General features: G+C 32.5%; 2 protein-coding genes and 1 long non-coding RNA gene across 4 annotated transcripts; all 3 read right to left on the bottom strand.

Annotated features, from left to right (window-relative positions):
* Positions 1-4,112: 4,112 nt before the first annotated feature.
* Positions 4,113-13,282, bottom strand: LOC122599662 (17.1 kDa class II heat shock protein-like). Its single transcript, XM_043772207.1, has 2 exons — positions 12,717-13,282; positions 4,113-4,311 (listed from the first exon to the last, which is right to left on the bottom strand). The coding sequence occupies exons 1-2, from the start codon at positions 13,209-13,211 to the stop codon at positions 4,297-4,299; spliced, it is 510 nt and encodes a 169-aa protein (XP_043628142.1). The 5' UTR covers positions 13,212-13,282; the 3' UTR covers positions 4,113-4,296.
* Positions 13,283-17,401: 4,119 nt separating this feature from the next.
* On the bottom strand, positions 17,402-20,179 carry LOC122600050. Of its 2 annotated transcripts, XR_006323989.1 has the most exons (4): positions 20,076-20,179; positions 19,462-19,698; positions 18,656-18,977; positions 17,402-17,679 (listed from the first exon to the last, which is right to left on the bottom strand). It is a non-coding gene; the product is annotated as an uncharacterized LOC122600050 (long non-coding RNA). The 2 variants fall into 2 exon arrangements; XR_006323988.1 differs by having other exon boundaries at positions 18,656-19,698.
* Positions 20,180-22,837: 2,658 nt separating this feature from the next.
* Positions 22,838-23,630, bottom strand: LOC122600358 (17.3 kDa class II heat shock protein-like). The gene has a single exon (XM_043773066.1). The coding sequence runs from the start codon at positions 23,517-23,519 to the stop codon at positions 23,010-23,012; it is 510 nt and encodes a 169-aa protein (XP_043629001.1). The 5' UTR covers positions 23,520-23,630; the 3' UTR covers positions 22,838-23,009.
* Positions 23,631-26,168: the final 2,538 nt, after the last annotated feature.

Here is a 26,168-nt window from a genome sequence, read left to right as displayed (position 1 = left end):
GACTTAGAGTATAATTTATGGCTAATTGGTTTTAAAGGTCTTGAACTTGTCATTTTTTCTTATTAAAGGGGTCAACGTAAAATTTCGTATACGTAGGTAACATCGTGAGTCACACCGTTTAAATGGGGATAAAAAAAATACCAGGTGGTTTTTCTTTGCCACGTAAGGCAGTTTTTTATATGTGGACTTGCCATTTTAATACTTTTTTTTTTGAACGGCAAATTTGGGTTCAGCGGCATGCCTCTTCATATACCCAACTTCAATTCCAAAGGAAACCCATACTGGGAAAACTCCTGTCTCCATTCCTGAGAGCATTTTGCTCACACCAGGATTTGAACCCATACTTGCCATTTTAATACTAGTTTGCCATTTACACTCTACTATTACAATTATAATGGGAAAATAATTTTTATATCACATTCAACAACTTCAACCATTGGTCTCTCTCCCCCTTTCTTTCTCTGTAAACATATACTCATACATATATTATATATATAGAGAGAGAGAAAAAAAGTGAGTATGGGGCTGTTATGCACCCAACTTGGGTGAAAAACTCATCACATCCCAATATTTTAATATTTTTAATAAATGATTCCACCCCCCCCCCACCCCATGATTTTTATCGTTTAAAAAAAGGTATGTGATGGATTTTTCACTCAACTTAGGTGCGTAACAGCCTCATATTCCCTTACCCCATATATATATATATATATATATATATCCTATAGATGTGTATTTGTGTTATATAAAATACACACATACATTCACTCCCGGATATCTATGTCGGTGGTGATGGGAAACCGGATTTTTGTGGTGGTGGTGATGATGACAGGGTGCACGGATCTTGATGGAGGCGGTGATAGGATGACCAGAATTTTGTGACCGTGGTGGTATGGGTGGACAAATGTTGGTGAATTGGTGCCCAGATCTCGCACACACACACACACACATTTCATTGGACCCACCGTCGGATATTGATGACGGTGGTAATGTGGTGACCGGATTTTTGTGGAGGTGGTGGTGATGCTGATAGAGTGATCAGATCTACCACCACTATACAGTCGCCCATGTCCACCACAACTACACCAACGACCATTTCCACTACCACATCGTCGGCCATTGCAACCACCACACCGCCGGCAGCAGCTGCCACTCTTCTGTCTCTCTCTCGCCGCAGTCATTCCGCCATATGTATGGATTGTATATTCTAATATGCTATATATGTACTTCAATATATATAGACATATATATATATGTATATATATATATATATGAATCTATATACATACGTATAAATGTTTGGTTTTAATAAATCAACTAGTGAAATTTTGTATTTACATTGTTGATTTTCTTTTTTGTTCTTGATAAAAACCGAAATTGTTGTATATTATTTATTTATTTTTTTCAAATTTCTTGTTTATTAATTTCAAATTGATGTTTCTATGTTTGTAAAAAAGGTAGATTTGAGATTGAATATATACAAGGGTGTGTTTTTGTTGAATTGAATTCAATTGATGAATTTGTGTTGCAGCAATTGAATTTTGATTAAGGAATTTTGTGACGCTTCAATGTTATAAAAATACTCCGTAAAAATTAAGATCGAATGAATGAAAGAATGAATTTAAGTTGCTGTTGATGTTACTCGTTTTTGCTGATGTGAAAAGCACTAGTTGGAAATAGTCATCAGTCAACGCATTTATCCTGCCCATATTCGATGACATGGCAGTTAATTGGGTCAAAACACACACAAAACCAATCCACGTAAACTCCAAATACTAGACACTAGTTTTTGTCCTTATGTTATATGAGAATCGTCACGTTGTTACCTACGTTATATGAAATTTTACGTTGACCCATCAAATAAGAAAAAGTGACAAGTTCATGACTTATAAAACCAATTAGCCTTATAATTTATAATGTTTATACATTACTCGTCTGCAGCAATCAATACAACGAAATGGCTGAACTATTAAGCATTTAAAGAGGTGAACCACATACCATTACACATTATCCACTATCAATAGTTGTTGCTCACACTAAATAATAATGTCATTATAGAAAGTAATTAAGTTCTATAAATGACAAATTATTTCTCTGATCCTCATCAGTTAGCTCAATCAAATCACAATGTGATACACCCAAATTCACCAATATGTGGTTAACTCTATAAGTTAACCTTAAGGCTAAAATGGAAGCAAGGATTCGATATCAAAAGAATCGGTTATTTGATTGAGTGGACTAATCAAAAAATTTAATACGAAAATTAGTTTAATTAGTTATTAAATAAAAACCTAAAAACAAGTGTTGTTAATCTAGAAAGACTTTGGACACTTTCTAACCCCTTTCTAGCTCCAACGGAATCATGATGACATCTTTCTCTTGTGTTAATTTATATCGTATCTCTCTATATAACTAAGGGAGGATAATTTTTTGATTAGTTGGTCATTATGAAAGAATATCATGTAAGATTTTTTTATATGTGTCATACTTACATTAATTTTTACTTTTAAGCATTATTTTAAAAAATATTTTTTATCCTAATCATCATTAATGATAATGCATATATAATGATAAATTGTAAGATACGGTTTAAAGAAATAGTTGGAATCCTATATTATTAGGTAATTAGTTTTATACCATTAAACTTAACATCTAAAAGATTTTAAAAAAAATAAAATTAGTTATACAAAAATTTGGAATCTTAAGTCATTATCTAATTTAAATATAGATTTTAATATTGATATATATGTAAACAAATAAAGAATAAAAAAATTCCTTTATACTTTATCATACTTATCACATAGTGATTTCTCCCCCTTTTATTCCGTTGATTTTAAAATGTCCAAAAAATTTAACTTCTATTTTTTAAATTGATAAATAGTTAGGATTGATAATTAAGATTAATATATGCCTACACACATAGCAATTTAAATAAAATAATTTAATGAAAAATGACAAAATAATCAAAAATCTTGTGTCAATCTCTTATAAATGTCAACTAAGAGAAAACTATTATCTTTTAGTTATATAAAGAAGATCTTTCATCTTCTATATATTATATTATATAATATTATTATTATTATTATTACATAAAATCTTCTGATGGATATGTACTACTTTAATCTAATTTTAATTTAATTATCATAATTAACTGTTTCATCTATATCTCTTTAAACTTAATGAATAGATATTTTTTTTCACCAAGATACAAAGTACGGTTATAATTACTATATATAGTCACAGATTATACATTATTCTTATTCTTCCTTCTTCTATATAATTAAGAAAGAATATAATTTATTTTTTCTTTTAAAGGTTTATATCTTTAAAAATCTTTCAAACATTATTATATATATTTTTCTATAGTAAAAAAATTATCACTATTTTATGTATCTTTTCAAATGAGTTTGTTTTTTTTGTCTTTTTTTTTCTCTTATATAGTAATTTTTTTTCAATTTTGTTTTTTTTGTCTTTTTTTTTCTCTTATATAGTAATTTTTTTTCAATTTTGAGCTAACTTGTGATTTTCTTGTAGATTATAAAGAGATAATCTCCAAATATATTCGTCTTTTGTTCTTTTAATTTGATTGCTTCACTTCTTTTTGGTTTCTAAGAAGTATTTTAGTTATTACTTATTATTATATTACCGTCTAACGGACGGGTTTAATCTAGTTTAAACATAATTCAGAATGTTACTGAATACTAATTAAGATTAATGACTCATATTTAAACCCACAAACTTTATATCTATATCTATACTATATTATAAAGCAAAAAATCCATGTCTAATATTTTAAGTTTTAACATTTACTTCCTCAAAATATCCCTTCTATCAATTATATATTTACCAAATACCATTTATCTCTCCTCAACTCTCAACCAGTCATCTTTATTCTCTCCTCCATAAATCATTTATTCTTGCAATTCATTCAAAATCTTTTATCTCACAAAGATGTCATTCGATATACTACCGACGAATTTCTAAATCCGATGGCGAAACCCGTACGATTAAAGCATTTGGCTATTATACTTTATGACCTATCACCCACCATCTCACCGATGTAACGCGCGAATACTTACTCTAATTAAAAATAACACTGAAAACACAAAAAATTGTAAACAAAAAACAAGATTGACATTGATATTCATAACACAAACAACCTTCCATCACAAAAACATAACAAAATAGCATATCACACTACACAATCCATATTATTCATCAGAAATCCTACTACTACTACTACTACTACTATCAGTCCGTACAACTAAACATTCCGGTTTTCTCGACCCAATGGTTTCAAGCAACCTGAACCTGGATGGTTTTGGGCCTCTTGGGCTCGGGCGGAGGCAGCTTCTCAACAGTAACAGTAAGAACTCCATCTTGAGAAACTGCAGATATCTTATCCGTATCCGCTTTCTCGGGCAACGAAAACTTTCTCATAAATTTTCCAATCCTCCTCTCCATCCGTACATACTTGACACCTTCTTTTCCTTCTTCATTCTCTCTTTTTCTTTCTCCACATATCACCAACACATTCTCATCTTCAACTTGCACATTTATATCTCCAGATTTCAAACCGGGCATGTCGATTATGAACATGTATGAGTTCGGGTATTCTTTCACATCAGCTGGTGTTGCCGCCATTGCTCTTGCGTCTCTGACGTAAGCCCGACCCGGTTCCCCGACATTGCTATTGTTGTTTGATGATGATGTTTTGATGTCGGAATCATTAGTAGCGTTGAGGATGTGATGAAGATTGTGTAGAAACAGAGGAGTGTCCAATCCCATCAAGCTGATATCCATTTTGATTCGATTTTGTATTATTCGAATACTTATGAAGGCGACAGAGAATTTTTTTCGAATTATTATAAATTTGGTTGTGAATGAATGATAGATTTTTTGATGGTGGTATTTATAATGGGTGAAGAAGAAAATTCTTTGGAGATTCTAGAAAGAACAGATGAGGGAAATTGGAAACGAGGAACAACTTCTGGTAGCTTCTGTTTAAGTTCTCGATCTTGAGGGGTATATATGGAAACTTCTGTCTGATGTGCTTGCCCGTTTAAAATTTTAAACAATGGGTTAAAAGCTAATAACAATGTACAGTACTTTTTCCTAAAAAGAATAATATATACTTTAGACATATGATTATAAAGTTATTAGTCAAAGTGATGCTATTAGAAAAAATAATTATCAAAATAGTGTACCAAAGTGGTGATTTTTTAAAAAATTATTTATCTAGATGATGTTTAATTTTGTATCATTTGGCTAAACACTCAACTTTTCAACCATCATTGTGTTTATCTAATTCATTTTAGCATTTAGTTCATACAAGGTTTTATACAATACTCGATCCACTCCTCCCTCGGATTCGAATATAATGAAACTAAAACCTCTTGGCCACCACGACAGAAACAATTTCAAGGGGTTTTGATTGGTTTAAAGCTGGAAATATTTTGGAAATAGCTTAAAGATGTCAATTGGAAATGGTGATAGATTCATTGGACAAAAACAAACATTTCAATGGGTTTCTGTTTATGCACCATGACAGATTGATAGAAGTGGCTTTTACAAACGATATTTGTTTTTGCTCCGAGCTTTTGAAAGTTTACATCTTACATTTTGAAAGTATACATATTAGTATATTACCACTTACGACTTACCCATTCTATTAACTTCATATTACTTTTATTTTGCCCCTATGATGAGTTGATGACTTTACTCTATAATTCAGTTTGGACAACATTTATTTATAAAACTTTTATATTTGGTTTTATTTATCTTTTCCTTTTAATTTTACTATATATCCACTGATTATCATTACACAAAGTTGCTATACAAGTGGACAACATGTTTTCATTTTCAGGTTACAATTGCATATCGGCGGTAGAACAAAAGGATAAAATGCACAAGAGAGAAAAAAAGATAGTTGAAAGTGTTTAGTACATTATATTTTTTTTCTAATGATCTTGTCATGTAACAATCATTCCTTATTAGATGTACTTTTATGCCTAAATTTTAGACACATTAATCATTTTTCTTAGTGAAATGATATAAAACCTATCAAAAATACTATGTTGGTAAATATTTTTCTTGAAAAACACCATTTTGTTAAATACCTTTTAAACCACACCATTTTTGTAATTACTTTTTTAAATAACACCATTTTGACTAATAACGTACTCTAAATAACACAATATAAAAGTAATATACAATTAAGTCAAAATCAAAAAATTAAAATTTTTAAATATTGAAGATGTAACACTTTTAATAAGACCAAAGTATATTTCATTATCCATTTTTTTTACCTAACAATTCTACTCGCTCGATGTTGTGGAAAATGCGTAGAAGTCGATTAAAAAGCTCAAAGTTAGTGGTATGCGAAAGCATATGTGCCAGTATTACCGAGGTTACAATTGTGCACCATCCTGATACATGGATTTGGAATGGCTGCAAAATGGAATCATTCCCAGTTAGTGATATGCAAAATTTCTCACTCATAATCACATTGTCACCAAATGGAATAAAATAGTCCCCATAAAGGTTAACATTCACGTTTGACGGGTTTGAAAGGATCGACTTCCAACAAGGCTTAATATATGGTTCAAATGTATAACCAATAATTCTTTAATTTGTCCTCTTTGTCCAAATAGTTTAGAAAATATCCAACATAATATGTCAGAATGTATCATTGCAAAAAAGGTGGTGAGACATTAACTTGGTTCACGACACTAATCACATTGGTTTTTTAGATTCAATTATGTTTCTAGACCGTAGTTACACGGTGAAGAGTACCATCATAATTGTTATATATACGGCTTGGTGGGAGCTATGGCGATTTTGAAACGAATCTGTTTTTAATCCAACTAAAAAAAGGGAGATGGTTTTGGTGGATTCGATTAATCATTTTTCATACATGTGATCCCGAAATAGATGTAAAAAGTTCAAGCTTAACTAGGTCGATTGGCTCAAAAATCCGCTTCTGAATGTCACAAAGCAAAGCTATGAGAATGGATGATCTATTTGGACACTGGCTATTCTATTGCTGCAAAGGAGATTATTGCAATAGGCTAATATGGTGTGTATCATTGATTTGTTTTGCTACATGAAAAGTGAGTTCTCAAGTAATTGTAGCCGATCTTTGATGAATCTAGAATAGGTAAATTATTTCGAGTTATAAATTTGTAGTTGTATTATTATTTGTATCCAGCACCTTGTTGATGATGTTATATATATATGTATATATACAAACTATATTATAAAACAGATCTCCCCTATCTACATTTTAAGTTTCAACTTTTACTTTCCCAAAATGTCTGTATATCAATTCTATATTTACCTAACACTCTTTCTCTCTCCTCAAATCTCAATCAATCATTTTTTTTTTCTCTCTCATCCATAAATCATTTATTCCTCCAATTAATTCAAAATCTTTTATCTCAAAAACCGTACATCGATAAATTATAAAAATTATATGGGTGTTCTTGAAATGTCATACTCTTTCATTAGAGATGTTATTCGATATACTTTCGACGAATTGTTTAATCAGATGGCGGAGCCCATACGACTAAGGCATTTGGTTATGACACTCTATGACATATCACCTCCTATGACTCATCACCCTTACCATCTCACCGCCGCAACACGTGGGTACTTGCTCTCGTATATATATAATTATTCTGCCGTTCAAAAAAAAAAGCTCAAAGTAAAATACCAATATATCTTCATTTACATATTTATCTAAAATAATTTCTTAAGTGTCAATTACGACTGGGGCTAGAAACTTTAACAAATGGCAAAACAATATACCATAAATCTTGATAGATAAAACTATTAGAAGTTCAATGAAAAAATCAATTAATTAAAAATTGTGGAAAAATAGAATAAAAAACAAACTAAAAAAAAAACTTACAGTTTCCACGACAATACTTGTTACAGGATCCCGTTACAGTACTGTAGATGCTTAAGAGGATTCTATCTTGTACTTAAGGGGGTCTACTTTTAGCTACAGTAACACCCTCTCACATACAGGGTATCCCGTTCAGTTACAGTACCATATATCCTTCAGAGGGATGTGCTTCAGGGGATTCTACCTTGTGTTTAAGGAGATCTACTTTTAGCTACAGTAACACCCTCTCACATACAGAGTATCTCGTTCAGTTAAAATACCATATATCCTTTAGGGGGTTATATCTTGTGCTTAAGGAGGTAGTACCATAGATACTTTAGGGGGTTTTACCTTGTGCGATAAAAATTGAGGCATTAACATTAGTTTCGAAATAAAACTAACATCTTATTTGGCGACACCCAAACCCCACCATGTAATAATCGAAAGAGGATTCCCTCAAGTTATGACATTAACTTGAGTCAAGTTACAAAAATGTTGTGGTGGAAATAAATGTGTGTTCTTAAATCCAGATGTCACTATCAAGTGTAGAGAAACTGCTAACGTAGTTGTACAACATATACGTGAAACCAAGAGGACACATCCTGAAAAAGAGATACACGTAGCACCATATTGTCAAAGGTAAAATATTTTTTGCTTATGCTTTTAATGCATGCAGTTTGCTTTTATAATAAAAATGTCTAAACTTATGTGTAGCGAAAAACATTGGCTTTTATTCTTGGTTTGCCCACAATTAAAGAGGGGGTATATACTTAATTCGTTACGATATCAATAAAAGAGTGACGAAGATTATCATCTCACACCTATACTGGAGAGGTAATAGTTTTTAATATTGTTGATACGACATATATATCTATATATATTTCTATAATATTTAAAGCTAACACCATTGTTTTTTAATATAATGCTTTTGAGACAAGATTTGAGTAGATGATGATGCGGGTAAGCTATCTAAAAATGTGTAGATAAAATTGATTTGGTTCTTGATTTGGTTCTCGATTTAATATGTGTGGTTTTTTGTATTTAGTGTTATCAAATGAGGAATGGGAATCTTGGTATTACTTGTTGAAACACATGTATGAATAACAAGCAAACAAATTAACTTCTCTCTAAATGTAAGTATTTGACAATGATAATTTGCTTATTGTTTCTGTTGAGGAAAATTATATATGTTACCAATTTGTTAATCTATCTTTTTTAATTTAAAACTTTCTTGAAGCTTTGGAATGATCCGAGCCATCTTGCTACTATCTATATATGATATTGCATTTGTGACATCGCCGGAGTTTCACAATTCTGTGGTTAGTCTTCTAGCTAATGGGAATCCCGATGACGCAGATGATGTCGCCCAATGATCGAGGTATTTAATGAGTTTGTCTTACATTCCTGCAGTTTATGTAGGTTATGTTTGTTTAAATTTAATAATAATATTAGTAAATAAAAACAGAAATAACCAATACCGACATTGTTGGTTTAAAAAGAATAATCCAGCTAGTTTTGATTTTGCTTTGTGTTTTATGTGGCTATTTGTTTGCTTAGTTGTTTTGACCCGTTTATCGTAGTTTAATAGCTGATGAGTCTTTATTTGTTTCAGTTTATTAATCTGCTTGGTGTTACTTTCTTTAACCTTATTTTTTTTAGTGAGCTTGCTCAGTCATTTGTTTGCTCAGGCTCCTTTTTAGTTTATGAGCTTTGCAATGAAATGAGAGTGTCACAACAAACAACTTTTATAGGCAACCTAGTACGTGGCGTATTCTAGTTACCGGCCGTAAAACTTAGAGTAAGTACACGTATACTTGTGTAAAAACACTAGTGGCGCTATTATATAATACTACGGGTTTCAGTGGGGTGACGGGAAGTGGACTGGGGTGATTTTTCAAATTAAAGTGTTACATATACCATCACCTGTAACGCCCATTTAAGGGCTACTCCGAATAACAAGCTTGTCATTATTTTAAGGTAAAATAAACTAGTTTTTGTTTTGTATTAATTTAAACTTTTAAAATGATTCCACATAGTTTTCTAATCAGGTTTTATGTAGTTGGTTTACAAGCATAAGAAGATTTTGGAATGAAATCTTGTTTACCTTAATATTAAAGATGGACTAGATTAGTGAAGTTAAAATGTATATAGTCATCATGTCTAAGCCCATTGCCATTTTTATTATAGTGATGCAGATGGATGACATACATTGACTAGTTGACTTTTCGCCCCCTCAGCCATAATCTCAGATAGTGTTTTGTTTTGTTGTACATTGCAGGTTGAAGTTATATGTGTTAGGATATATAACTATTTATCAAATCAAATCACAAAGCACGCAGCGGAATAAAATCTATGTAGTAAATTAATTAATCAAAATAAAAAACGTGTATCTTAAATTGAAGAGAATAAAGTAAAAAGCTTTATAATAAGGTTTAAAATTAATCATCTCTACGATCGCACACACAACATTAGAATGTATGTATGCTAGTACTTGATCACGAACCGAACAACCCTTTGTTAATACCCTTTTATTCAAACTAACCAAAAACCCAAAACCCTTTTTGTTTGGTAGAATCGGCCGAAGCCAAGAGAGAGGGAGAAGGAGAGATTTTTAGGGTTTTAGAAAACCTTAAGATTTGTGTGTTGAAAATCAATTGGGTTAGCTCTCCTTATATAGGAGTAGGAAACTTGATGACCAAGTTTAGGGTTTTAAAACCCTCCATTCGGCCGGCCCCCCTAGAACATTCTAGAGGGTTTTCTAATTGTTTTCTAATTACAATTCTCTCCTTCGTTAAGTCCGTTAATTAAGTACCGTTAACTATTAACCTTTTAACGGACAATCATTAGTTTTTCGTGATCTAATTAATTAATAAATTACATTTAAGATATTAATCAATTATAGTTACATTCGTGTTGAACGTGTGACCCCGTAGGCTTAAATATTTTTCGGACATACATTCATTTTACGTGATCATATACCTACAGGCTAATAATCAAATTGGAATGGAATAGGTGGTTGTTGGTACATCAAGTGGTTGAAACAAAATGTCAAATGGATTTTGAACTTAGTATGTCTTGGAATTTTGAGGAAGGTGTTAGAAGGCTTATTGACTATTAGGGTAGTGTACGGATCTTTAAGGTGCGTTTAGTTCAAGAAAACTTTCATGTTTTTCATTTTCATTTTCCAAGAAAACATGAAAAAAAAGAAACGCGTTCAAATTCTATTTTTTTGAAAAGTTTTCCTAGAAAATGAAAATTCTCCTTTCCAACTTTTGCACTTTAATTAGAAAACTATTTTTTTCAGTTTTTGTTTTCACTTTTCTAGTTTCCAAACCTTTTATACACCTAAAATTAGAAAACAAGTGAATTTGAACATGTTTTCTAGTATTCTAAAATGGAAAAATGAAAACTCCATCTTTTATTTTGAACGCGTTTTCAAAATTTTCAAGGGTTTTTTAGAAATGAAAAACCTTTTCATTTTCTAGAAAACTAGAAATGGAAAACTTGAAAACATTTTTTCGAACTAAACGCGCCCTTATTATTTCTTTACAAACTCTGTTCCGTAAGAGATTATGAAGCATATATATACAAGTTTATTTTCCAATAAAATGTTAATTGATCAGTTTCAATTTGGGTTTTTGATTCTTGGTGGATGTATTGTATGATATATAGTTATGCACGTGTGTATTATAGAAAAATGAATTTGGATATATAAATATATTTGGGAACTAAATTTATTAAAAAAATATATAAAATCTGAAACGGTTCTTGTATAATCGTTCAAAATCTTCTTTCTAAATCAGATTTTTGTCATCACCTTTGGAACGGTTTTCTAGCCAACCGTTACAAATCTTCTATTGTTAGGAACGGTTTTAAAACCGTTTCAAAAAATCCTTATTTTTTGGAACACCATTATTTAGAACGCATGCAAAACCGTTACAAAAAATGTATACAACCGTTCCAAAACACAAGTTTTTGTAGTAATGATTTAATGATATTTTTAAATCTTAGCTCTTAATTATAATTCAACAACCATGATTATTTTAATTTGGCCACTGGCCATTGTTTTCAACTTAAAAGAATCTCTATCTGTAATGGTCTATATAACCTTGATTTAAAGTTGTTATAGAACATATTCACAAGTTGACTTATACGAGTCCAGTGAATATAAAAGGCAAAAGATAGAACTCAAAACCGCTTTTAAGGATGTTTTGACTCGGTTCGATATATACACATAATGCTAAATTATTTAGCAAGTAAATTTCTGAACCACTTACCATTACACGTTAGCTTATTATCAGTCGTTGTTCCTTAAGATTATTACACTACTAATGTTTATAATAATAATGTCATTATACAAAATCAGTCTTATAAATAAACAAATTACTTATAACTTTCTCTCATTCTTCCTGATCCTCAATTCCTCATCACTAGCTGTGAGATATCGATCAAATCATTATGTGATGTATACATAAATTCACAAATACGTAGTATAAGTTAACTTAAGGTCGATAACAGAACAGAGAATTTGACATTGAAAAGATCAAACTTAAATAAAAAGTTTTGTTAATTGGACATCTTTACAGGATGTCATAAGCCTCATATTTCAAATCAGAATAACTGAACAAAAAAAAAATTAACAAATTAAACACAAAGACTTATATTGATATTCATAATAGAAGCAAACATTACATCACCAAATCATAAAAAATAGCATATCACACTACCCAAAATCCATAATATTCATGAGAAATCCTACCACTATTACTATTACTCCATACACCTAAACATGCCGAATTCGGGCCCAATCGGTCTAGGCGATTTGAACCTGGATGGTTTTGGGCTTCTTGGGCTCGGGCGGAGGCAGCTTCTCAACAGTAACAGTAAGAACTCCGTCTTGAGAAACCGCGGAAATCTTATCCGTATTCGCATTCTCTGGCAACGAAAACTTCCTCATTAACTTCCCAATCCTCCTCTCCATCCGTACATACTTGACACCTTCTTTTTCTCCTTCATTCTCTCTTTTTCTTTCTCCGCTTATCACCAAAACATTCTCATCTTCAACCTGCACATTTATATCACCAGATTTCAAACCGGGCATGTCGATTATGAACACGTACGAATTCGGGTATTCTTTCACATCAACTGGTGTTGCCGCCATTGCTCTTGCGTCTCTGACGTAAGCCCGACCCGGTTCCCCTACATTGCAGTTCTTGTTTGATGATGATGATTTGGTGTTGGTGTCATTGGTTGGGTCGAGAAAGATGGGATGAATATTGTGTAGAAACAGAGGAGAATCGAATCCCATTAAACTGATATCCATTACGATTGTTTGTATTACTATTATAAAATGCGTGTTGAAAACGATAGAGAATTTTTTTTCGAACGATTATATATTTGATTGTGAATGGATGATAGATTTTTTAATGGTGGTATTTATAATGGATGAAGAAGAAAGTTCTTGGAGATTCTAGAAAGAACAGATGAGGAAAATTGGAAGCGAAGAAACTTCTTCTAGTTGCTTCTGCTAAGTTCTCGATCTTCAGGGGTATATATGAAAATTTATGACGGATGTGACGATGTGTAATGATTTTGCCCATTTAAATTAGTCGGGATACAAATTGATAAAGTGACTTTTCATTATTTTTGTGCGTATGTGTTTTTTTTTTTCTTTTTTCTTTTTATAATTGATTTGTGTTTTCAGTCAATTTTCAAAAATGGTACATACATAGTATTTTTATTAGATTTCATATTTATATGTGAAAGTTGTTTTTTTTTTCTATTAAAAAAGTTTTTATTTTTACCATTCTCTTGAAATTTTACTATATTTGTTTTGGGTATATAGATTAAGATCGTATACAAACTAGAAAACTACAATGATATTTTAGAATGTTAACCCTAAGCTAATTCATATGTTTTTGGTTTAAAAATTTAACATATTAAGATAAGATAAAAGTATAAAACCTATAAACTTATTTATTTCTAAACCCGTCATTGACTGGAGGGCCTTTTTCTACCTTTTAGATAAAAAATGAAAGCAGGCTCTCTACTTATGTAAATGTCCTGTCTACATCTGAACCCCTTTTATACATCGTCAAAAAATTGGGCCTTAAAATTCGCAGAAGACGACACTCACCCGTTTTTTTCATAAAAAATTGTTTTGGACCGGACATAAAATACAATTAGCATGGGCGCATATACACTTTTATTTTGGATCATTTGTTTTGTACTATCTAAACTATATTATATAGCAAATAAGATTTCAACTTTTATTTCAACAATGTACACATGATAATGCATGATGTATCATACATCAATATCCCACAACTTTCAACTTTCATTTTTATCTATCGGCTCAAATCTCAACCACTCACTATTTTCTCTCTCTTCCATAAATAATTTTGTTACTCTAATTCATTCAGAATTTTTATTTCAAAAACTATACATTGATAAATTATAAAAATTATCCCGGTGTTCTTAAGTTTTCATGCTACTTCATTAGAGATGTCATTTGATTTACTTTCAACAAGTTTTTAAATCACAGGGCGGAGCCTGAACGGACTAAAGCATTTGGCTATCACTCTTTATGACCTACCAACTCCTGTAACCTATTACACCCTATGACATATCTCCCTCATCATCTTACTGCTGCAACGTGCGGGTAATTTCTTGTTGAAAATCAAATCAACTTACTGAACTAGTTAGGGACCCAGCACCCCAGGGGCCCGATTCCCTCCAACACTATTCTATACATATATATAATTGACGTTACTCAGTTTTCGTGCGCCCATTTTTTTCAGCAACTATAGTTTATGTCGTTAAATTTGTTGCAACAATGGTCCTCATCAGCTAACGGCAGTTAAGTTTTTTCTCAATATAGTCCCTGTCGTTTAAAACTTTGCAATAATGGTTCCCATCAGCTAACGGCCGTTAACTTCCATTAAGGTGTTTTACGGAAGTTACAAAAGATGAGGCAAATCAGGTTTTTTTTTTCAACAAGGGGTTAACTCCTAAAGTTCTTATATTTATTTTCTAAAATGATTTATATAGTACTTTCCATTTATTTTTGCATTTTATATAACTTTAGTGCGTTTTCATTAATTTTTTTTTCACGTTTTGTCACATTTTTTTCAATTCGTTTTTTCCCCTTGAACTACTCATAGAATTGATCATTTAATAACTAATATAGCTTATGTTTGTACACGACAATACATTTTCAGACACACATTTAAATACGAAAGAAACGAATGTATCTCCTGCGTCTATAAACTTTTTGAAAGCAACGTTATATCTTCCGGGGCAACGCTCGGGTTACATAATTAGTTCTGACTATATATTTTTAGATAACTTCTATTTATTTAATTTCAAAACAATCAAACATAACTATTACATAACACAGTAATAACAATCCGTTTAATTACCATTAACTAATCAGCATTAATATTACTATTAGTTGTCAAATGAAAATTGATCCATAAAAAGAACACATACTGGTGGACTTGAAATGATAACCACGGTGAACAGAGGTCGCCGAAGGAATAATTGTTTTTGGTAGCAAAACAGTCCCTACGTATACGGTACAAGTGGTAGAGAGATAATAACTTAAGTGATATGTTGAATAAAATTGACATAAAAATAAGTAACAACATTACCCAACCCGAGATTGTACGGGGTAAACGGACCTTTGGTTAATTATAAGGGGAAAGGAGTGGTCCACTAGTTGGTTAAATTACCTAATCCTTCCTCCAATCAAAACCTTACAACTCACAACTACTCAATTCTACTCAAATCTTACCTAAATCACTTGAAATACATATCTAATTCATTAAACTTACCCAAATTCATTTTCTTTTTCATTTTTTTATTATACCAATAATTCCATTAAAATATAAACATAAAACATAAACATAATTCCATTAAAATTAAAAAACCACAATACATAAATAATACTAAAAACACATAAACCATAAATAATACTAAAACACATAATAAAAACATTTCATTAAACTACTAAAATATAAAACTAACACTCGGAATAGTCCGAGTCAACGGTGCTGTCACCGTCGTTGCGGTGAATGTAGCGGTAGGGTTCAGGAGAGCTGTCGACGGGTTGAGGAGAAACGTACTGACCACCACCCACACTGGCTTGCGAGGATACCACCGGCTCAGAGTAGTAAGGTACGTACTGACCACCACCCACACTGGATTGCGAAAATACCCCGTGATCTAGCGTACGGGTCAACGTTGAAGAAGTGACGCTTAGTTGGAAAATAACTTGATTCAGCCAGTCAATCTTCTGACGAAGATATACAAGATGCTCACTTTCGACGTTGTTAGGAGCATAACCCGGGGCAGTAAGTCTGTAGATCACGGCTTGGTAAGCCGCTTTGTTCTCAGAAACGGATGCAATCATGTTATTCACATCAGAGAGATGTTTGGAGCGGTAATTGAGGTGGGTTTTGATGGACATTTTACAATCGCGAAGGTCCATTTTAGTAATAAGTATGTTTTGTGTGAAATGGATATGGGAAGAAGAAGAAAGTAATAAGAAGAAAGTGTTTAAATTAGTTTGAAATAGGTGGGTGTTTGTTTAAATAAAGGGTAAAAAGTTTTTTCTTTTTTAGAAAAGTGGACGTCAACGTTCAAAATGGGGGGACCCACCGATCTCCAACGTTCGAAATCTGGACACCAAGCTCGGCTTCACAAACCAAACTAATACCCGATTTTGTGTTACTTGAGTCGTAGCCGAAGGGTGAAAACGGTGTAGCCAATCGTGGTGGTGTTACCCGAGTCCTAGCTGACTCCCACTCCTTCCCCTCTAAGGTGTTTGAGAGAAGCGAAAGAAACTATTTTGAACAGCAAAAACAATGTTAATTAACCTAATAACATCAATCCAATATGGTCAAATTCTAAATCGTCCCGTTATCGCTCACGAGTGCAGTGGTAGAGTGGTCGGCTATATACAATTCATCGTATGTTTGAATCCTACTTGAAGGATTTAAAAATCGCGGTCAACACTCCGATGCTTGAAGACTTGTATCTAGCATGGAAGATACGAAAATATGAATAGGGACCCGAATGTTGTGTGGCAAAGAGCACACATTAGGTAAATGAGGCATTAACATTAGTTTCGACATAAAACATCTGGCCAAGCGTTTTTTTTGGTTGAATGAACACATACACGTCCACTACTAGAAAAACAGCTATTCTTGACGCGCAATGCGCGTCATAAAGGGGTCAGATGACGCGCTTTTTGCGCGTCAAGGAAGGACTAGTCATAAATTTTCATGACCCGCATTTGGGCGTCATCCGTCTATGACGCGCACTTATAACACACATTTATGACTCTCCTTTTTGACTTTCGTAGTAGAAAGTCATAACCTTTATGACCCACTTTTTTGACATATGTTTTTGCGTGTCATAACCTATAAAATCATATTTTTTTTTATTTTTTTCTGTTTTTTAAAAACTGATTATATACATAATAAACCTGACAATAAATTAATCCTATAGTAGTACAAATTAACGCATTTCATATATATCAAAACCATGAGTCACCAATTCATTACATAACGATTCGTGTCCAAATAGATACCGATAATTAGTTATGAATACAACATTACATAATAATATAACTATCTACATATATTGCACATGTTCCCAGCTAAATATGAATACGAGATTGTCATGAACCCTGGCTTTATGGATGTGCCACACACACTCATCCGAATCAAGTTCCCGATCTCCTATTTCCTCAGCCGCATGTATGCGAAAAATACACCATAGTAGAACTGCAGATGCATACAAAGTTTCAGCAATTCAACCTCGGAAGTAACTAACTTGACTTGCATTATAAAAGAAATAATAAGGCAACTGTGAGGAAAAAATTAAGCACAAACATGCTGCTCAAAAAAATATGCAGTCTATTTACTTTCTCTTTATAGAATGCCTTTTCAGACATCTGACTCTCTCTATCAAACAACTCTGAATATATTGGTAGATAAGGGGTGAATTTCTCCATCACACCAAACCTACAATGGCGATTTATAATGCTCAATGAGACTCACTGGAGTCACTGCTAACCTTTCTATCAAAGTGTACATAAAAAACTCCAAAACTTTGATAAGACGGGCTTTTAGAAATTTTTTTCATAACTGTACTTGGAGCTGGAGCTAATACACAAAAAGCCGATGTTTCCATTGGTTCAGCAACTGCTGTGATTGATGGTGGCTTTCTTAGCAGTAAAATCTTTAGTTTTCATAGATTCAATCAAAAACAACCTATAATAATCTAAAAACCAGAAATCAAACTCATACACATAGACTATAATTTTGTAACAATGGAGCTCGAACCATCCTGACATAATTTTTTTCCATTGCTAGCATTCAACACTAGAAACAAGATTTTTCGAGAACTAGGTAAATAGGCCACACAAAATTAAATGTGATCACCTAATTAGTTAGGCTTTAAGGTTATGTAAGTATACTTCTACTTTACCTATACTTCTACTTTACCTGATATATCTTTTTCAATGTGTCCTATTACTAGTTTTAGCATTCAGTCATATAGCTCCTAGATGCACCATCTAAATAATTCACACTAACCAAACCAAAAGATCTCAAATAGCAGGATGATTTCAACTTAACAAAATACTGAAAAGAAGGTGCCATAAGGTGATTGTGGACCATTTTTTCGAAAATCAACACATACTGATACATATAAACACACACAAAATGTATGAATTTTTGCCATATTCAGTATTCTTACCTCAAAACACTTTCAATATTCAACCATCTGCCATCTGAGAGATATATAACAACATACCAGGGCCGGCTTTTGAAAAGATGATGTCAAGAAGCTCAGGGCCGGCTTTTGACTCGTATCCTTCGGACTGATAGCTGCAAATAACCCAAAATACCAGAAAACCAGAAGGTCCTCAACTGTTGACAGATATCAGTCATCTTTGGAGTCAAGCAACTGCCTCTTGAGGACCTCATTTTCCTTCCTTAGTTTCATTACCATCTGCTTCAGAGTTTCAACATGTCAATTTGAACTCAAATCTTGTTTGTTTTCAGCCGACTTTGTTTTGCTAATCAGTACAACAACACAAAAACACCAGGATAACCGAATATAAAATATATAAAAGTTAACAATATGGACACATTTTCTTTATTAACCAGTCGAATTTGGTTACGTTTCAACATCAAATGAAAAAAAACAAGCTAAAGAGTAATGGTTCAGAGAGTTGAAAGAAGCCTAAAGTACACTTTTGCCGCATACAACATCCTAAACTGGTTTTTGTGCAAAGATTCAGATCATTGTGTGATAAGACTGTTTTTGCAATCACATTAACGCATCGATTCTCTACTAAAAACAATCTAGAAGCAGAGTCAACTCCACAAAACATGCTTCGACACACAAAAGAAAATCAAACTTTTACCCAATCTGCCTGACCCACCCATCTTGCCTATTTCATTAATAAATCATTTCTAGTGAGGTTATATATATTATACAAAAACAAGATTGTAATTACAGTTGCAGTAATAATTGGCGTATATTTACTATGCACATACATTCCTTTTCTAGACTTTGGAGCTTCCTGTTCAATCCGTTTTTCTCTTCTTGCTCCATCATAAGGCAACCCTTCAAATCCTGGATCTCATCTTACTGAGCTTTTTGAAACTGTAAATGCCTTAAAAGTTCAACCATCTATGTAGAAACTCGCGTTTCATTTCTCCATCCGAATGAACTCTGTCCAATCTTTTCGCTAAAGCGTCAACAAGGCTCGTTCACGGTGGTACTAAAGCCGCCTGGGTGTGTATAAATATATCTATCAATCTATGTGGGTGTGTATAAATATATACGAAAAAGTTGCCGACACAAACCCTGGATCTAAGAATATAAAATAAAAGTAAGATCTGAAAATTTTTACTACGATTAATTGAAATCTGAGATGAGCTAAACGGTGTCGTTATAATTAATTAAAAACCTGTAGATGATCTAAACGGTGTCGATTTGAATATATAAAAATCTGGAGATGAGCTAAACGTTGTCGTTTAAATTAAAAAAAAAAAAAAGTAGAAAAGTTAGAAACTGGACAGATCTGTGGTGAGTTAAAACGTATAAATTCATATGTAGAATAAATTAATAAGAGGATAATATTGGAGAAGGAAAGATTGAGGCGTACCTGATGAAATGTGGGAGTGAAGATGGTGGTCTGTGGGAAAATAATAAAGACGAAGAAGAAAGGAGAAAATGGGGGAGAGATAGACAGATGAAGAAATTACTCGTAAAACGGTAAAGATGGGATGGGAGAGGAGGGGCTCTGAGATGAATTATTATTTTATTTTTCTTTAGAGTTAATGACATAAATCGTCCATGTGGTTTACCAAAATAGTCACCTTTCGTCTTTAAAAATTCAAAACCCCAAGGACAGTCCTTTATAGGAGGATAAGGTTCACGTTTGGTCCTTTGACTATTTGACCGTCACCTTCTCTCCGTTAGACCCCCTACGTGAGGGGTATTCTAGTCATTTCCACTCTAAAGGACGAAAGGTGACTATTTAGTTAACCACAGGGACGATTTATGTCATTAACTCTTTCCAAAAATCTGATAGTTTTTCATCTTTTTGTTTCACTTACATACATATATACACATACAATATCTCTATTTGAAGATCAATCTATCAAATTTCATTCATTTATTCAAATGAAATGGCCGCCGTTAATCAAAGGTAGAGAACACAACAAAAAAGAATGAATGAAGATGGGGATACCATCACTTTCCTGCAAACCATCGTTGGGCTTTTTTAGGCCATCAAACCGTCGAATCTTTCAGGCTATCTGCTATATATATATATATATATATCTAAATGGTGACAACGGAGATGGGGAGGTCGGCGTTATGGTGATCAGATTTTATAGATATAGGTATAGATCTGGATATAAATATCGATCGGAGGTGGGGTGCGGTGGTTGGATTAGATTTATATGGATCTGGATATAAATGGTGACAACAAATTTTATAGATTTAAAAACAGGTCGGCGGTGTTCATATTCGTGTTCATGAACGAATGTTTACGAAAACTAATGAACGAACGCAAACAAACAAACCAAACAAACACCAATGAACAAACATATAACTAACAATATTTACAAATATATAATTATAAATATTAGACTTCATATTCAAGGTTACAAATTATTGATCGACTCAAATTTTTACAGAACTTTCCTATTTAGTGAAAATATCCGGTTTGATATAAAACGAGAATTTATCTTTATAATTTGTATTTAATTTTCTTTTTAAGCATATAAAGGATTAGATATTAATGTTAATATTAAAATTAATATATATATATATATATATATATATAAATATAGCAAAATGAAATATTCACGAACATAAACGTACGAATGTTCATGAACATAAATGAACGGATGTTCACGAACATCGTTCACGAACATTGTTCACAAACATATTATCGAACGTTCACGAACATAAGTGAACGAACGGGAGTTGTGTTCATGTTCGTTCGTTTAACTAAACGAACAAATTTTTGTGTTCATGTTCGTTCATTTAACTACACGAACGAACACAAACGAACTTCCCACCAAACAGTTTCATGAAATGTTCATGAACTGTTCAGTTCATTTACAGCCCTAGATGTGTTGTGGAGGGTCGAGTGGGGGTGACGTTAGTGGTGGTGATGAATGGGTTTGACGGAGTTGATGATGAGTAGGGCCGGCGGCAGCGAATTGTGAGGTGCCGATGATTTTTGGTGGTTTGGTGATTAGCGGTGGCGGTAGTATAGATATATGTATAGATTTATACTTAGAAAGAGATAGATGCAGATGTATAGATATATCAATGGAAAGGTTTAAAGGGATTGAAAAAAAAGATGATGATTTTTTTTTTTTTGTTATTATTAAAAGAAATAGTTACACTTTTTGGTTTTTGACATACATCGTCCCTGTGGTTTACCAAAATAGTCAACTTTCGTCCTTTAGAGTGAAAATTACTAGAATACCCCTCACGCGGGAAGCATGTGGGGGGTTTAACGGAGAGAAGGTGACGGTCAAATAGTCAAAGGACCAAACGTGAACCTTATCCTCCTATAAAAGACTGTCCTTGAGGTTTTGAATTTTTAAGGACGAAAGGTGACTATTTTAGTAAACCACAGGGACGATTTATGTCATTAACTCTTTTCTTTATTTATATTTGTTTATTAAGAAGATACTGTAGCCCCGTGTTACCCTACCTTTTTTTATAACACTAAAAAATGCGTGTCATAAACCCTACAGATTTTACAAATTATGACAGTATTATGACTTCTCACTTTGCGCGTTATCTATTAGCGTGGATCATAAAAAGCGAGTCAAGGATAACCCTGGGCTTCTAGCAGTGGTTAATAATGTGTTATAACCTTGATTCAAAGTTGTTCTAGAACCTATATTCAAGAGTCGACCAATACGGGTCAGGTCAATACAATAGGCCAAAAGAAGGTGTGAAGTATGTACCTATATTATCAATAGTTGTTCCTCATAAATTTTTACACTAATGTTTATAATAATGTCATTATACAAGGTAGTCTTATAAATAAACAAATTAATAAGACTGTCATCTTCATTGGAACGGGCTTAGGATTTTCTCTTTACTTTTACCTTTCTCTCATTCTCCATGATCCTCATCACTGGCTATGAGATATCGATCAAATCACAATGTGATATATACATAACACCGATATAAAAACTTGACTTGATGTCAAAAACAAATTTAGAGAGGTCAATTGTTTGATTGAAAACATAAATAAGAAGTTTTCCTAATCGAAATAAAGTAAGATTATTAGATTAGTAAGCCTCGTATTATGACAAACTCAAAACCTCAATCTCAAATCAAAATAACACTAAAATAAGAAGAATTGCTGAACAAAAAAAAAACACACCAGAATAATACTAACATTAATATTCATAATAGCAAACACATTAGATTACTTAATAAAAACATAACAAAATAACACATCACTCAACAAAATCCAAGTTATTCATCAGAAATCCTACTACTACAGTACTACTACTGTTACTCCATACACCTAAACATGCCGAATTCGGGCCCAATCGGTCTAGGCGACCTGAACCTGGATGGTTTTGGGCTTCTTGGGCTCGGGCGGAGGCAGCTTCTCAACAGTAACAGTAAGAACTCCGTCTTGAGAAACCGCAGATATCTTATCCGTATCCGCGTTCTCGGGCAACGAAAACTTCCTCATAAATTTTCCAATCCTCCTCTCCATCCGTACATACTTGACACCTTCTTTTTCTCCTTCATTCTCTCTTTTTCTTTCTCCGCTTATCACCAAAACATTCTCATCTTCAACCTGCACATTTATATCACCAGATTTCAAACCGGGCATGTCGATTATGAACACGTACGAATTCGGGTATTCTTTCACGTCAGCTGGGGTTGCCGCCATTGCTCTTGCGTCTCTTACATAAGCCCGACCCGGTTCCCCGACATTCGTATTTTTGTTCGATGATGATGATTTGGTGTTGGCGTCATTGGATGGGTCGAGGAGGATGTGATGAAGGTTATGTAGAAACAGAGGAGTGTCGAATCCCATCAAGCTGATATCCATTCCGATTGTTTGAATTATTATTATTATAATTAGAAAAATACTTGTTGAAAACGATAGAGAATTTTTTTTCGAATGATTATAAATTTGATTGTGAATGAATGATAGATTTTTTGATGGTGGTATTTATAGTGGGTGAAGAAGAAAGTTCGTGGATTTTCTAGAAAAAGCAGATCAGGGAATTTGGAAAAGAAGGAACTTCTAGTTGCTTCTGCTAAGTTCTCGATCTTCAGGGGTATATACGAAAAGTTATTATAGAAAGAACAGATGTGGCCGGCCCGTTTAAATAAGTCGGATGGAAACAAATTGATAATGTATTTTTTCATCATCTTTTTGCGTATGTTTTTTTCTTTTTCTTTTTTTATTAATTTGTGTTTTCAATCAATTTGCAAAAAATGGTACATATATAGTATTTTTATTAGATTTCATATTTATATGTGAAAATTTGTTGAAATTTTTCATTAAAAAACTTTTTAGTTTTACCATTTAACATTAAATGTTACTATATATGTATTGGGTATATAGATTTTTTTTTTATGGGCAAAAACATTTTATATATATTAATTATAAAATAACGGACTAGCAATGTGCTAGGTATTAAAGTTATAATGACAAATACACATTCCAGATAGCCAGCAATTTACTCTACCTAGAACCTCTCGAAAGTTTAACCGCAAAGAATGCAAAAAGATTGAAAAAACTTATGTCAATTACGATAACCCGAGACATAAGAAAATCCCTAATCGATGAAGGCCAAACCACATGTTTTCACTTCGTAATATTTTTGACGCATTCCCATACATGTTTTGGGGACACGATGCAACAAAAGAACCATAAGTACAAAAATACCACGAGCACCTATCCATTGGGACTTGCCGACCAATTTTCACAAGTAATGGATGATTTCCTATCTCGACTACTGATCGACAAGAAGGAGCCATCAACAATGGAATTGAAAGCAGTAAGACTGCTAACATTGACATCATTAGATCACCTTGTTCCTCTCCTTTCACAATTGCCAACATCAGTGTGGAGTCAGAAGTTCCAGTCTGAGGTTGTCTAATAGTTTTTTTTTATATACTAATAAGCATAATAATTATACTATAAAGTTAAATTGTACCAGTCTGGGTTTGCCAGTTACCTTTAAACTAAATAAATACAGAAAAATAGTATTAGAATTATAGAGTTTTATAGATATTGTGGGGTTGTCATGGTCACTTGTGACCACCACATAACTCCGCCACTGGCCACTACTAAAATACTGCTTGAACTCTATGACGCATCTTCACCGGGGTTTATCTTCACCGGGGTTTATCTATATTATCACACCAATTCAACAAATCTTCAAGAGGGAGGTTCGGGATATCACAATTGAACCAGGAAGAGATTAGTTGCCTTACTTCAGCATTAAGTTTACACTTGTCAAAGGTATGATCAGTGAGTTCGACTTCGACTCCATCGTTGCAAAGTTGACAGTTAAACGAAGAGATATCGATACCTCTAGCAAAAAGATTTATACTCGTCGGAAGGCGATCTCTTCTAAGTCCCCACATGAAATAAATGAAAAATACACAGATTTTTTAAACCGTTAACCCTAAATTAATTCATAAATTTGTTGTCTAAAGTGTTAGTATATTTCGTTTTTATATGTTTGTAGCTTGTTATTAAACTTATTATTATGGAATTATGGTTGTACGAAATATACTAAAACATTAGGTACAATTTGTACCTAATGTGTTGTAACGTCCATAAAAAGTAAACTCTGTTACATACATCCGATACAACAAGTAATTAACCTTAAGTCTCAGATCATTTGAATCAATACTATCGACTTTAACCAAATATCAATAGATAAATTAATTTATGGGATAACTTATGTCAACTTTATGGTTTTAGGTTCAAATTTTATTGTAAGCAAAATGGCTTTAAATCAAATTTGAACATAATATGTTAAAGAAACTAGGTTAAGCCAGGATGTTGTCCGCGTTAAACTGATAACATTAATAAAAATATATAGACAGTTACAATATTATCCATAGTTGTTATAAGAATATCAGATTACGACTAATACAAATAATAATATTATGGGAAGTGATATTAATACTACTCACTTTGATACATTTACCACAACTATGCATTACTGGTTTGTACAGTCAGCTATAAAACTTGTACGTTGTGGTACATACATCAAAAATAGTGGTACGAATATCATTTCCATAATATTATGATTTATGAATATATAACATATATGTCAAATATGTTAAACTATGGCCCCATTTACTTTTTTCTTTAATAAACTTAATAGTTACGAAATTAATAATTAAGTCAAATTTCTTGGTATTTTTTTTACTTAACATATAAAAATAACCGTCAATTACATATTTTTTACTTAATACATACAAACATTACTTATACATTCAGTCACTTAATACACTCATCACTTAATTACTAAAAGAAGAAACGGACCTTATGATTAACTAAATGTGCATTACTGGTTTGTACAGTCAGCTATAAAACTTGTACGTTGTGGAACATACATCAAAAATCGTGGTACGAATATCAATTCCATATTATGATTTATGAATATATAATATATTTGTCAAATATGTTAAACTATGGTCCTGTTTACTTTTTACTTAATAAACTTAATAG

The sequence above is a fragment of the Erigeron canadensis genome, chromosome 5, assembly GCF_010389155.1.
Source record: "Erigeron canadensis isolate Cc75 chromosome 5, C_canadensis_v1, whole genome shotgun sequence".
NCBI classification, from domain to species: Eukaryota; Viridiplantae; Streptophyta; class Magnoliopsida; order Asterales; family Asteraceae; genus Erigeron; species Erigeron canadensis.
This window is presented reverse-complemented; position numbering and strand designations above follow the sequence as displayed.